Source organism: Hylobates moloch, unplaced genomic scaffold (genome assembly GCF_009828535.3).
Source record: "Hylobates moloch isolate HMO894 unplaced genomic scaffold, HMol_V3 SCAFFOLD_23, whole genome shotgun sequence".
NCBI classification, from domain to species: domain Eukaryota; kingdom Metazoa; phylum Chordata; class Mammalia; order Primates; family Hylobatidae; genus Hylobates; species Hylobates moloch.
The window spans coordinates 15,718,200-15,733,453 of NW_026652298.1; the positions used below are offsets into that span (position 1 = coordinate 15,718,200).

Here is a 15,254-nt window from a genome sequence, read left to right on the forward strand (position 1 = left end):
ATTGAGCACTTGCACAATGTGTTGTGACAGGAAGCAGTTTTATGTGGATGTCTGCACAAACCTGAATTTAAAACCAGACCTCTTTTGAGCTTCAGCTTTATTCTTCAGTAAAATATTTACAGTAAGCTCATGTGTTTAGAGATGACAGAGAAAGCTTTGCTGTAAGATCTGTGTAAAGGGTTAATCAGGCCACTTAAGTCAATAACACATTAAAGCTCTCTGCACGGCAAATGTGTGTGTCTGTTATTTATGTATGTATGAATGATTTATTAATTTTTTTTTATTCCAGTCAAATGTTTATGAAACCTCCAAATTGCCTCTGTCAAATCCTTATCCTTGGTGAAATGGTTTGGGAAAATGCAGGTCTGGGCTGTAAGTTTAGCTTTTTCTTTAGTCATTACTTCAGAATTCACAGAATAACTGGAAGTGTACATGGTAATTTTATAGATCTTTTTCTTTCTGGAATCCTGTACTTCTTGGCATTAGATGTCAACTTCAGATTTTGAGAAGGAATATATTTGCTAAGAGTAATACAGAAATGTTTGTAATGATATTTCTGTATTAATAACAAGCCATGCTCAAAATGTGGTTTCACCCAGTTTGACCATTAAGCCCTCAGCACTCAGGGACATGACTAAAGGCACTCACATGAAAGAACAGCAGTTCATAACTGGGAATAAACAAGTGGAACAGTGGGAATCAGGCAGTGTGTTTATTGAGGTACATCCTCAGGCAGTTCTGGGATTAGCAATTAGGTATTCATATGAACTCAGTTTGTGAGAGGATTCCATCAATGGCTCTTCAAATTTAAGCAGCAAAGGCCACCACTAACTCCTAAAATATAGTGATCTTTAATACCAATTTATTTGAATGGGGAAAATTTGCCACACATTTTCTTGTTTTCTTCTTCTTGTAATTTTAGAGCAGCAGGAGCATTTTAAAAGTTATATTCACCAGCCTTGGCAAGATGGTGAGACCCTGTCTCCATGAAAAATAAAAAAACTAGCCAGGCACGGTGGTGCACACCTGTGGTCCCAGCTACTCAGGATCCTGAGGCAGGAGGATGGCTTGAGCCCAGGAATTTGAGGCCAGCCTGAGTAACATAGCAAGACCCTTGTCTCTTTAAAAAATAAAATTAAAAAGGGTATATCATAAATTCTTGTACGTTGAAACTATTCTCTAATGCAGGATATTTTTCTAAACTTCGAAACATTTAGAAATTGAAATGTGGTCGGGCACACTGGCTCACACCTGTAATCCCAGCAGTTTAGGAGGCTGAGGCAAAAGGATTGCTTGAAGGAAGGAGTTTGAGACCACCCTGGACAAGTGTAGTGAGACCTCGTCTCTACAAAAATAATAATAATAACTAGCCAGGTGTGGTGATGAGGACCTGTAGTCCTGTCTACTCAGGAGCAAGATCATTTGAGCCCAGGAGTTTGAGGCTGCAGTGAGCCAGGAGCATGCTATTGTACTCCAGACTGGGAGTCTACCTCTTAAAAAAGTAAAAAAATTTGAAATGGTATTTTTTTGCAAATATATTTTGTGTTATGTGTATTTAAACACTCAGTTTATTTAATATGTTAGAATTTGCATAAAATGAAGTAGATTCTCTAAAAATTCATTTGACTTAGAATTACTGAGTGTTGGTGAAATTTATCTTTATATAGAGAAATTAATTTCTGTTCTGTATATGACTTTAGATACACATACATCTGCATATGGCGTCGATTCCTATTTTCTGACATATATATATCAGATGTGTTAGGAGTAAAGGAAATAGCATTCTAAAAGCAGTTATATGTCTGTACTTTCTTCCTTTGCTTAAACATGTGAATGGTTGTATTTACATGTAATTTGTGTATTTGTATATGTTGTCATGTAAATACATGGTAAATGTTTCCAGTTTCTTTCAGTGGCTCTGAAAATTAGTGTTGCATGATACTTCTCTGGTTTTGGGGTTACTTGTAAATAAGTCTACGTATATAACATGTCTCGTGGATTTTGCATGCTACACTAATCTCTGTTAAATCTATCCCCTCTTTATTCAGAGCACGCTGTCAAGGTCCTTTAATTCCAATTTTACTACTGTAAGCAGTTTTCACTGTGGCAGCTCTAGGGATCTGCATGGCAGCCAGGGCAGTCTTGCCTTGAGTGTTGCAGACGGAAGAGGTTCTGTTGGGCACATTTTTCGAGTGAGTACCTACACTAGACCAATACTTTTAGCTTGTAGAAGAGAAAACCCCAAATTTTAAGTGTTTTAATGTTTCCAGGAAAAAAAAATGTTTACTCTGGGTTAGAAACCTTGATTTCCTCTGAGTTCTTCCATGGCTTAGCTCTAAATCTTTCTTCAAAGCTGATACATTCATTATCTCCTGAGTTTCTTTGGTCATAAACTAATGATGTAGTCAGCCCTTGTTTATGCAAAAAGCAGTGAACAATAGGAATAACTGAGAGATTTTTAAAAACTATTCTTCGTAGTATGTTTTCTCTTAATATTAAACTTTTCTATTCCTAACTAAAGGTTTTAAGGCTATGCTATATGTAATCCATAGACCTGTTACAGGGAGGAATAATTTTAACTACAGTGATTGAGAATTGACTGAGAGAAAGCACTACCCTGAACTAACGTTAATCATAATTCACTGAGCATGATTAACTGTGAGACTGGAGAAATTGTAATAAGTGTTGGTGAAAAGACAAACCACAAATCCTTTCTTACTCACATTTTACTAAACATTTCCTTAGTAGTGAAGAAGAAAGGTTTATGATTTTAACCAAAATTAAGTGTGGGGTATAAAAAGGCAGAGAAAGAAAGAACAACTCTGGTATGGCCCTGTTTTCAGATTTTTTTTCCCATGACAACTTGAAGTAGTAGCATGGTCTCTAAAATATTTCCTTCTGCCTGTCTCCTTCAATCCTGAAAAGACTGTTTTCTCTCTAATAATCCTGTTTTATCCCCTCCCCATAGTTTCCTTGTGAAGTATTTGCTTACTTCTGGGTCCTTTACTTCTACCTGAGCAATGGTATCCCCCATTTTAATAATATATCCCTGGCTTTCCTCTGATGTTACAGAGTAGGAGCAATCTCCTGGATTCTCTTGGCTCTGGCTGTACCTGACCTAGACGTATGCTGTCCTCTGTCACCTGCCACCGTGTGATTCCTGTGCTGTTAAGAGTGGCAGCAGTTATGTTGAAACCTCCCAATTTCATTTATTTATTTATTTATTTATTTATTTATTTATTTATTTATTTATTTATTTATTTATTTATTTATTTATTTATTTATTTATTTATTTATTTATTTATTTATTTATTTTGAGGCAGAGTTTTGTTCTTGTCGACCAGGCTGGAGTGCAGTGGCGCCATCTCAGCTCACTTGCAGCCTCTGCCTCTGGAGTTCAAGCGATTCTCCTGCCTCATCCTCTCAAGTAGCTGGGATTACAGGTGCCCGCCACCACACCCGGCTAATTTTTGCATTTTTAGTAGAGACGGGGTTTCACTATGTTGGCCAGAGGTCTTGAACTCCTGACCTCAGATGATCTGCCCACCTCAGCCTCGCAAAGTGCTGGGATTACAGGCATGAGCCACCACGCCCAGCTAGGAACCTCCCAATTTAAAAGATGAGAGAGATGGGTGATAACTATCAGTCTCTCATTGCAAGAGTCCCTAGGGGTAAAGATCAGTGGCTTTTATTAACTCAGGGGTAATCTTTGCCATTTATAGTCACCTGGAGCAATTGTATTTTCCAGTTTCTTTTATAGTAACATTTTGTGCTTGTTTTTTTTTTAATTTGGAGCCTTTGAATACATTGAATTTTACTTTTACATTCATGGTGTGCTTGTTCTTTTAAAAAGTAGATAAACATAGTTGTACATTCACACTTGAGTTAAAATTTCAAGCTGAGAGCTAAATTCATTATTATGTATTCTAAAAGCACATCTCAAAAAGGGAGAAGGAAAATAAAGTATTCATTACATAAATACACAAAATTAGATCATGTCTAAAAATTCTAAGCCATGGTTCGAACTAACTGCACATGATAGATGTGTTGCAGATATAATTTCTAAGATTAAATTTGAAATCCTTAACTCCATGTGTATGCTGTAGTATGTCAGAACAAAGTAGATTTTAAATTAATTTTTCAATATGATGATGTAGTTTGCATTTCTATGTTGCTAGCTGTAAACTGTTTCGAATGTAACAATAGTGCTATTTATCACAATCTATTTTGTTTTCTAAAATATATATAGGGATGTGTTTAGAACTAAAATTGAAGTGAAAAACGTATATGTCTTGCTTCCTGGCATATTTATAATAAGAAATATTCAGGGGCTCTGTGCGGTGGCTCACACCTGTAATCCCAGCACTTTGGGAGACCAAGGCAGGAGGATCACTTGAGCCCAGGAATTTGACACCAGCCAGGGCAATGTAGGGAGACCCTGTCTCTTCCCCCTCTTCCCGCCAAAAAATTAGAAAATTAGCCAGGCATGGTGACACCACAACTGTTATCCCAGCTACTCAGAAGACTGAGGTGGGAGGATTGCGTGAGTCCAGGAAGTCAAGGCTGCAGTGAGCCATGATCACACCACTGCACTACAGCCTGGGTGGCAAAGTGAGACTCTATCTCTAAAAAGAAAGAAAGGAAGAAATATTCAGGGATAATGAGATTGATTCTGTTTTTCCCCTAAAGCTATCAGCTTGGTAAACTATAATACAGGAATATTATTTGGCCTATAAAGATATTAACCAGTTAATTGGTTTTAATAGCATTTCTCCAAATCAGTACTTCTGAAACTGTTGAACTCATATCAGTGTGGCAGAATTAAGCTAAAGCAAATTTTATATTCATTTCACACCCCAATCTTATCCCAATAAAATAAGTTTTATAAGACTGTAAGTGTATTGGTTCTGCTTACCATTAAAATTTAGGGGGAAAAAAATCCCATGGGGTACTGTTCTATTAGAAGAAGAGCAGTTAATTTTTTTTTTTTTTTTTTCCAAAAATCTTTTTATAGTGCTCAACATGAGTGTGTTTTAGTTGGTCTTAAAATTTGAGACTCTAAACTTTGATTAATAACTATATTTGTTGTTCAAAGGTTTTAAAAGCTAGGTATTACTGTAAGTAAAACTAAAGGGAAAAAATAACATGCAGAATTCATCTTCTACATGTGTGTATTGTACATAAGTAGATTAACAATATATTTTCCTACAAGCTTTTCATACATACAAAAACATCTTGCTATGTGCCTTTGGAAGAAGTGAAAGATACTAATTGATGGCAGTAATGATGGCAATGTTTGATTTGGGTCTTCATCTTTGCACTATTTGGCAATATTTTTTCCTTATCTTCTCTCAAGTGTCATCCTCTTGGTTTCACATCTTAAAGAACATTATTTGTTTACTTTTTATTTCCTGCTCATTTGAAGCATCCCCAGACATCCAGTTCAGGAGATCCTTGTCAAGATGGTATATTCATTTCAGGACAGCAAAACTACTCATCAGCCACACTTAGTCACAAAGATGTTCCTCCAGACAACTTGATGAAAGTGGGTGCTCGGGAAAACAAAATGTAGTATCTGTGAGCTTTCTATATTTTGCAGCTTTTGGACTAGATATTATATGTGCTTTAGATGAAAATACTTTTTTGAGGGCTTTCCCTCCTTTATTAGTAAGGATTTAAAAAATATCAGAAATACAAAATAGAATTTGACCCTGTCTACTATTTCTCAGTTCATTCCATGATTTTTCTACCCTGGAGAATTATTTTATTTTTGCATTTAGATTTCTGTTATATAGTACCACCTATTTATTTTTTCATTTGAATTAAGGCCTTTTTGGTATTCCTGATAGTAAAACTATTTGGAGAATTGAAAATGAACTTGTGTTAAATTCTTCATTCTAGGATCTTTTACTATGACTAAAGTCAAATGTAATTACTTCAAATGATAGTTAGAAATCATCTTGAAAGACTTTTGTATATGGTAGAATAGATGACGGTTGTGTTTTTAGTACTTTTGTTGCAGTTATCTATGTATGACCAGTGCCAGACAGATAATTTTTTACTATCCTCCCTCAACTATTTTTTCTTGTTTTCTTAACTGATTCCATGCCTCTAGTATGACCAGATATAATTATGAAGCATAGTTATTTATTACATAAAACTTCTCTGTTGCTCTTCAGAGTAGCTACCTGGTCATCTAATATATAAGTTCATAAGTCATCTAATACTTATGAATAAGTTCATAAGTTCATCTAATATATAAGTTCATAAGTGTCTTATTTTACCCTCTTTTCTTTTAATTTAATTTTCTTTTAATTGAGCTTTGTCATCCAGTTTTTTCTCATTACATATATTTTGTGGTTTAGGGTTGCTGAGTTTGTTTTAATACTTTCCCTGAGCTGTCTGCTAATTGTAGCTTAATATATTCCATGTGTATGTTTAACACTGATGTAGGCAAGACCAAATATCTGGTGTCAGGGAGTCTTAAGGTCAGTAGTGATTATCACCTGGATTTTACCCAGGAGAAAGATACTGAATTTGCATGTAGGAATAAATGGTATAAACATAGAGAAAATCATGGGCTATCTGCAGAATTGTAGTAAGTAATAAAACAACAGCAGAACCAGTTAATTACTCATGGGCAAATCAGTTGCATTAAATCTACAGTGATCAAGTAATAAACAGGTTTTTTTCTTCAGAAATGTAGGGCTAATATAGCACTTCATTTTCCTTCTCTCCAACCAATATAAGATTTGTCAGTAACATCCTTGTGTCCTATCAGAGAATACCCATGTGTGTTCCCAGACTTCAGAATTTAACTAAGTTCTCAAGTATAACACAGTTTAACAGTGAAATAGAATGCCTTTTTTAAAAAGTACAAATCTTTACCAAAGCTGGACAACTTTATATCTTTATATCTTTCAGCAAGGTTCACCAAGAAAAGCATGCAGTTCTGAAACTGTTGCCGTATCTTTCTCTAAACTTTTCGACTTTGGGATAATTTAGGGAACTGGACCTCAACTATTTCCCTCATAGTTTTCCCATAATTATCTTGTCGATGAGATTTTCTTTCTGTTAATAACCAACAAGGAAATTATAAGTTAATAGCTTAACCATATTTTTCTACACAAAAATCTTTTTATATGCAAATATTTGTAATATGACTGTAACCTCTTTTTTGTTGTTGTTTAGAGATGGAGTCTCGCTCTGTCCCCCAGGCTGGGGTGCAGTGGCATGCTCATAGCTCACTGCAGCCTCAAACTACTGGGCTCAAATGATCCTCCTACTTGAGCCTCCCAAGGAGCTGGGGACTACAGGTGTGCACCACCATGCCCAGCTAAATTTTTTGTTGTTGTTGTTGTTTTTTTAGAGATGGGGTCTTGTTGTTTTGCCCAGGCTGATCTTGAACTCCTGGCCTGAAGTAATCCTCCTGTATAGGCCTCCCAAAGTGCTGGGATTATAGGCATGAGCTACTGCACCCTGCCTCTTATTTTTAAGATAGATTCCTCATGCTAACAGAATAAGCTATTAGCCACATTTCTACAAAGGTGATTTTAAGTCAGGTTTATTCTCTAAAAATGAGAGGCATTAAAACAAAGATAGTTCTCTAACAGCAACAAACTAATAATTTAAGTTTTTTTGCTTTTTGCTTTATAAATAGGGTAGAATGTCAACATTTAATTTTTATGGCAAATAGTCTATGGAATTAATAATATTAAGAGAGATTGTAAACATTGCTAACATACACACAAGGAATAAATCAGTTTTCTACATAGATAGCTCAATTGACTTGTTAATTCTGGAAAAGAAGGAATAAAAGCAGAAAAATATATTTAAATTTGGAAAGAATTTTACCACCAAATTAGTTTTTTTCTGAAGAAAAACAGCAAATGTACCTTTTGTGTATGTGTGTTTGATTTAGTATGGGAAAAGATACGCATCCCATAGACTGGCTTAAATTTTAAAATTTTGGTGTACTATGTGCCCTTTTAACATTCGGTTATTATAAGATAGATACATCTAAGAAAATACAAATATAGCTCACAAAAAAGCAAGTAATTTAAAGTGTAGATATGATGTACTTCCATTTGAAAGCTTAAAAAAGTGAATGTAACAATAAGCACTCAGGAAACTTTAGAATTAAAACATTAATAGGTTATTTCTTTTAAGGTTTAAAATTACAGAAAAATAGTAAGTGGCATGGTATTGTTTGACTTAATTAGAATGTGAAAACTCTAGTGCTTTTGTAATGCTCCAAGAAGAAATCCAAATATTTGAAATAAGACATTATTATTGGTCATTTTAAGATACTTCATGTTTTTCTTAGATGCCTTTGAGTAATGGACAGATGGGCCAGCCTCTCAGGCCTCAGGCAAATTATAGTCAAATACATCACCCCCCTCAGGCATCTGTGGCAAGGCATCCCTCTAGAGAACAACTAATTGATTACTTGATGCTGAAAGTGGCCCACCAGCCTCCATATACACAGCCCCATTGTTCTCCTAGACAAGGCCATGAACTGGCAAAACAAGAGGTAAGAATAATCAAGACTATTTGAAATATGGGACTAAGCTTTTTATGTATTTTTATAGGTTACTTAATTGTTAGTAAATCTATATAGAATGTTAACATAGTTTTTACCATTTAAAGTTTTATTTTTATGTTACGTTTATAAGGTGTTAAACTTGGTAATTTTTATTTGACTTTGTGATCATGTAACAGGATTTAGTATTTTGGGCATGATTTATTTATTCTGATACAGTTTGTTTTCCAAAACTGGTTGATACTCCAGTAGTCAGACATTCCTTAAGAATATAAATAGGAGACCATTAAGCTGAAATTGTTCTGTGACACTTAAAATCTTAATTCCTTAGATTTTGAAATTTGACTACAGACTTCAAACTACTTTGAGTATTTAATCTTAAAAAGTACTTAAAAAGTCAGTGAGCTACACATTCTTATATCTTGATAGTTATTAATAAAATGATAATAATATTAGAAAGGTAGAGATCAAATGCTTTATTCATTTTGGTTGTGTCTCTGGTGAAAGGGAGTGTTTTATAACACAGTTTTAATTCTTGCATCTTTTTTTATAGCGTGGTTATAAAAACTCTCAGTTGGTCATGTTTTAAAATCCCAACTCCTTTGAAGCCTTTAAGCAGATTTAGTAAATGAAGAGTTAGTATCATAAAACTACCAGTGGATCTTTTAGATATCTTAGGAAACAAGCCACTAAACAGAGATACTGTGTAATTTAGATGTCCCACAAGTGGAAACTGATAATAATATACATGTTTTGTGTTTATGTACTATGTCATGTAAAATCTGTGATGTCTAAAAAAGTAAAACAGGGTCAATATTAATTGATTCCTTATCCTCATAAGACAAGCAATAAAATTAGGAGCTATGCTTTATATAATCCCAGCTCTGCCTTTAACTCACTAACTCATTAACATAATATTCTATGTTGTATTTCACGTCATCTGACCAAATGTTTATTTTTGATGAATTCTTATGTTTGTGTTTGCTTAGACTTAACCAATCAGTATTTAAATATGGATGTTGTTGCATTATAACTTTTTTGAAATAGTAAGTTTCCTTTATTTTCATATTAACTCAGATTCGAGTGAGGGTTGAAAAGGATCCAGAACTTGGATTTAGCATATCAGGTGGTGTCGGGGGTAGAGGAAACCCATTCAGACCTGATGATGATGTAAGTTTTCTTTGTATATTCTTGAAACACCTATAAAGTTTTATTTACTGATTGAATACTTATAAGTAAGTGAAAATCTAATAGATGTTTATGTAAATCTGGGTGTAGACATCACGTTGATTCCCCACTCTATTGCTTACCTTTTTGTTTGTAATTTGATCAAGTTAAAACAATTTAACCAAAAACTATGAATGTTTATGATACAATCAAGTGATTTTTAACTTTCTTATTGCTTTTTCACACATCTATAAAAGTAATTTTATTACTCTCAAAAGAAATCACTAAAGTCAGAATTACTAGAGGTAAAAATAACTAGTTTGTTACAGTATTACTCAGAGAAGTCAGGGAGAAAACTTGTACCATGATTCAAATATTTGCATGGTGTGGAGGAAAAATTGCTCCTTGGTACTCTGTTATTTATACTTACTGTTTTTAGTTAAATAATTTTTTTTGTTATTAAAGGGTATATTTGTAACAAGGGTACAACCTGAAGGACCAGCATCAAAATTACTGCAGCCAGGTGATAAAATTATTCAGGTAATTAAAATAACTCTTTTTTTTTTTTTCATTTTATAACGCTCTAATGTTTTCATAGTTTAAAATGTTTTCACTTTAACTTTGAAAATCGTGGATGGGAGGCCGAGGCAGGAGAATGGCGTGAACCCGGGAGGCCGTGCTTGCAGTGAGCCGAGATCGCGCCACTGCACTCTAGCCTGGGCGACAGAGCGAGATTCTGTCTCAAAAAAAAAAAAAAGTTTGATACATCATAGGATTTTGTTTAAGCTCAGGAATGTTAATTTTTACTAATTTGAGGGGGAGTAGAGTACCACTTCTTGGATGTGGGCTATTGTCCTTTCAGAAATGGAGAAGAAAAATTTTAAATCTGAGAAACTCATTTTTTCCTGTCCCCTCCTTTTCTTTGTTCATTCAGCTACTCATTTTACCTAAACACTTGCAGTCTTAGAAGGAAGACAAGCCTAGGACACAAGTATAGCTCTCATTTTCTACCCCTACTGTCACCATTCTTAGTTGAGAACTAAAGAACTAAAAAATAACCCTCAAACCAAAAAAAAAGGAGAGAGAGACATTAATGTCTAATAGCTGAAAGTACAGATTCTGAAGGCCAGACTGCCTGAGTTTAAATTCTGGTCCCAACACTTTCTAAAAATAAAATTAATTAAAAAAAATTTTTTTTGAATAATTTTAAGCTTAGAGAAAGAAAAGCCACAAAAATACTGCAACAAACACCAGTATTACATCAATTGGTCACCAGTCGCTCATAATTTGCTACATTATCTTTAGCATTTATTGTCCTCTTCTCCTTTTCTCCCTCCCTCCCTCTACACACACACACACACACACACACACACAGTCACACTCACTCATACACTCATACAGTTATACACATTTATTTTTCTGAACCATTTGGGTTTCAATTTGTGACTGAGCAAGCTACTTTACCTCCCCATGCCTGGGCTTTCTCTTCTCTAAAATAAGATAGTGAAAGAATCTTTTTTGAGCATTATGAGAATCAAAGGATCTAATTCATATTACACACTTAGAATTGTGTGTTTGGTACACAGTAGAACCTCAGTAAATATTAACCTTAATTGTAAGAAATATGGTGGTCTTGATGTGATGGCTCCAAGACAATGGGAAGAGTAGCCCTTGCCCCCTGCTACGCTACAGTTTGGTCACCTCAGATGCACATTAGCATTATACGACACCATGTCTGACATTATTTCTTAAGTAAGTGATTTCTAACATGGGCTGCTACATAAGAATTGTCTGAAAAGTTGGACAAAATACACATTTTTAGACCCCATCTTCAGAGACTTTATTCCTTGGTTTGGGTAGGGCCTGTGAATCTGTATGTTATTTTAAGTTGCCGAAGTGATTCTTATTTTCTTCCAAGTTTGTGAACTACTTGGCAGAAATGCAAATAAATAACTATAAAATGTTTTTCCTAAAAGCATTTTTCCTCTTTCTTCTAGGCTAATGGCTACAGTTTTATAAATATTGAACATGGACAAGCAGTGTCCTTGCTAAAAACTTTCCAGAATACAGTTGAACTCATCATTGTACGAGAAGTTTCCTCATAAGCACTGTGGACAAAAAAAGCGGGGAAGACGGCAAGATTTATTGGAAGATACTTGCAGGGGAAATTAATATTTTGACTATTTTTATATATAAAGAAGAACTCAATTATGTTCAAATTTGTACATTAATGAAGTAATGGAACTTGTGGTTAGAGGGAAAGAACCACTGTACAGAATATAAAGGAGACTGTTAAATTCATACCATATAAAACTTGTTAGGTTTTTAAACATAGCAATCAAGGCTACAAAAACAAACCTGTGTTGTTTTTGTATAGATTGTAGGTTTATTTTTGGATTTCATATACATGACTGAACTGTGTGCAAGGCAATAGTTAGCCTTGATTTTAGCCCAGAGACAGGTGGCAGAGCTATCTCTCTCATAGCTTTTATGCCCTTATTTTTATTCAACTGGTATTAATGTTTTTCTCCTGAAACTACTTTTTTTGATGTGGGCAAGAGATTTGAAGTGTTGGCTTTTGCTATGTGCATATTGAATTGAAGAGTGAGTAGGTGAAGGTGGTGCTGGTGGGTTCACTTTCCAAGGCCAGATTAAAACAGTTATTTTCTATAAAAATCTGGAAGCAAAGAATGGGGACGGGGGGAGCTATGTGGTAGTATGTTTTTATTAAGAGAATAATGCAATAAATTAGGTAATGTCTTTTTTATAAAGCAAAAAAGACAATAATTGCATTTTATGAGCTCAGCAGGATCTGTTCTTGTCATAGCCATTGACTATACATTTGCTACTGGTGATTCAGTTTTTAATTTTTTAGTCACAGGAAATTTTTAACTCTACTGTAGATGCATGTCCATGCATTTTCTGTGTTATGGAAATCCCCTGATTTTTTCTTTTTTTTGCAAATAGTGGTACTTGCCATCTGTTTTATAATTAGCGCTCCATATAAATCTAATTTATAATTTTTATTTTAAGCAGCAAATGAAACAAAAATGGCCAGTTTTAAGATTGTGTTGCCTGTAACACAAAATGTTAAGAAGGTTTAGGAAAGCCTCTTGATTTTTGTTTGGCCTTGCATTGCCTTGGTAAAGTAAAAGGAAAACAGTACGCATGGAGCTAGAAAACCAAAGCAAGTTTGTGAAACTGGCACAGTGATAGAGAATTGCTGTGGAGAGTTGTAGAGCAAAGGGATGGGTCCTTGAGGCCTGCCAGTGTGTAAAGGTGTTCAAATAAAGGGCTGTTTCTACAGGTAACATTAAATGTGAACTCAACACTTCAGAGTCTTTAAAGGGTTTCTCTGTGTATCAGTGTAATAGTGTTTTACCACCAACTGCCTTTTTTTGTTCCTAGTTACTGTAACAAATATTTGATGATAGAGGTTTATTAATTTTGTCTATCCAGACCATTAATTTTATTTGTTTTTGTTCTATGTAATCAAATAAAATTTGAGTAACATGTAATGGTAAGGATTAATGCATGGTTATTTGGACCAGAAAAAAGTGCCATAGAAGACCAATAACTGTTTAGTTGAGGCTAGTCTGGAACCTTTCATTAGAGCAATATTTGGTTATTGCACTTCATTTTTATTTACTAAGAAATGCAATTTGGGAATTTTTAATCTGTTATGCTTTGTTTATCAACCTTGATTTTAATTAAGACTTTTATAAGACTAGCTTAAAACACCAACCCACATTATTTTTGCAAAAGTGAGTTGGACTCACTTTCCATTCTTGCTAGTCAGAGTAAGTAGGCAGCACTTTTAAAAATACGTGAACTCAAATATTGCACTTCCTTCAAGATGTTATCAATTGGTTATTGTACTATATAGTTTTAATAATTTTGTTTGAAACCCTTTAACAACTCTTTGTAAATTTTAACTCATTTTAGTTGATTTTCAGTACTATTTACATAGGAATTGATTTTTATGGATATAGTAGAAGAAATGTGCTGTATTTTGATAAAATTCACTTATTGTATGTGTGTTGTAATCTAAAAAAAAAAGAATGACAGCTTCTTTAAGACGAGTCTCGGCGTTCCCTTTATTCTTAGTTTGTTTTTAAATATTAATTTTGGCATTCTAAAATAGTTAACATTTCTTTTATTGATTTCAGATTTTCACAGGCACATTCTACTTTTAATCAGAAATATATTTAATAAGTATAATTGTGAAGTTTTCAACTACTTTACCTTGAACCACATATATAGATTATAATTTTGGAAAAGGAATTAAGCCTCATAGAATAATGGATCTTCAGCAAACCTTAACTTCATTGTCTGCACATTACATTGAAGTATTATAAATGCAACAGATGTTATATGCACTGGTATTTTATCCTACTCTAGTTAATTAAAATTTTATAGTATTCTTGCAACACATAAAGTTGAGTAAGAAACTTTAACAAGAGGAGTATTATAGCCAAGTTTTCTTTGAAAGTATTGGAAAACTAAAATGACAAGGACTTAGAATTAGAATTTTGCTGTAATAATAACTGTTTCAAAATTTGAATAAAAGAATAATTAAATTTTTTGAGGAAGTGAAGAAGACATTTTTAGTTTATATATTGTTGAGTAAATTGTAGTTAAGGCCTATACCCATAACTAACTTTATTTTAATAAGTATTATATAGCAATTCCCTTCCTTCCTTCCTTCCTTCCTTCCTTCCTTCCTTCCTTCCTTCCTTCCCTCCCTCCCTCCCTCTTTCTTTTCTTTTCTTTTCTTTTCTTTTCTTTTCTTTTCTTTTCTTTTCTTTTCTTTTCTTTTCTGTTCTTCCGTCTGTGGCCCAGGCTCTAGTACACTCGGCTCGTTGCTGACTCCCTGCGTCCGGCTCCCGTGATTCTCCTGTCCTGGCCTGCAGGCTGCCTGGGATTGCCGGCACGCGCCACCACCCCTCCCTGGTTTTTCTCTTTTGGCTGGAGGCGTGGTTTCGCCATGTCGGCCAGGCTGGTCTCCAGCTCCTAACCTCCGGTGGTCTGCCCGCCTCGGCCTCTAGAGGTGCTGGGACTGCAGACGGAGGCTCGCTCACTCGGTGCTCGGTGTTGCCCGGGCTGCAGTGCAGTGGCGTGGTCTTGGCTCGCTGCAGCCTCCGCCGCCCCATCTGGGAGGTGGGGAGCGTCTCTGCCTGGCCGCCCATCGTCTGGGTTATGAGGAGCTCCTCTGCCCGGCTGCCCCGTCTAGGAGCTGAGGAGCACCTCTGCCCAGCCGCCACCCTGTCTAGGAAGTGAGGAACGTCTCTGCCCGGCCGCCCATCGTCTGGGATGTGAGGAGTGACTGCCTGGCCGCCACCCCGTCTGGGAAGTGAGGAGCGCCTCTGCCCAGCCGCCCCTTCTGGGAAATGAGGAGCGCCTCTGCCCGGCCGTCCCGTCTGGGAAGTGAGCGCCTCTGCCCGGCCGCCCCTTCTGGGAAGTGAGGAGCGCCTCTGCCCGGCCGCCCCTTCTGGGAAGTGAGGAGCGCCTCTGCCCGGCCGCCCCTTCTGGGAAGTGAGGAGCG

The 15,254-nt window shown here is 35.6% G+C and overlaps 1 protein-coding gene across 6 annotated transcripts in view; it reads left to right on the forward strand.

Moving 5' to 3' along the window:
• ERBIN (erbb2 interacting protein) overlaps positions 1-14,240 on the forward strand; it is a 149,779-nt gene extending 135,539 nt beyond the window's left edge. For 2 of the 6 annotated variants that reach the window (XM_058433809.1, XM_032145485.2), the window contains exons 22-26: positions 2,049-2,192; positions 8,327-8,533; positions 9,620-9,712; positions 10,175-10,249; positions 11,707-14,240. In XM_058433809.1, coding sequence (XP_058289792.1) covers positions 2,049-2,192; positions 8,327-8,533; positions 9,620-9,712; positions 10,175-10,249; positions 11,707-11,814 — 627 coding nt within the window. In that variant the 3' untranslated portion in view covers positions 11,815-14,240. Of the gene's footprint in view, positions 1-2,048; positions 2,193-5,425; positions 5,546-8,326; positions 8,534-9,619; positions 9,713-10,174; positions 10,250-11,706 lie in introns of all 6 variants that reach the window. The other 4 variants (XM_058433813.1, XM_058433810.1, XM_032145488.2 and 1 more) reach the window with 4 other exon arrangements.
• Positions 14,241-15,254: the final 1,014 nt, after the last annotated feature.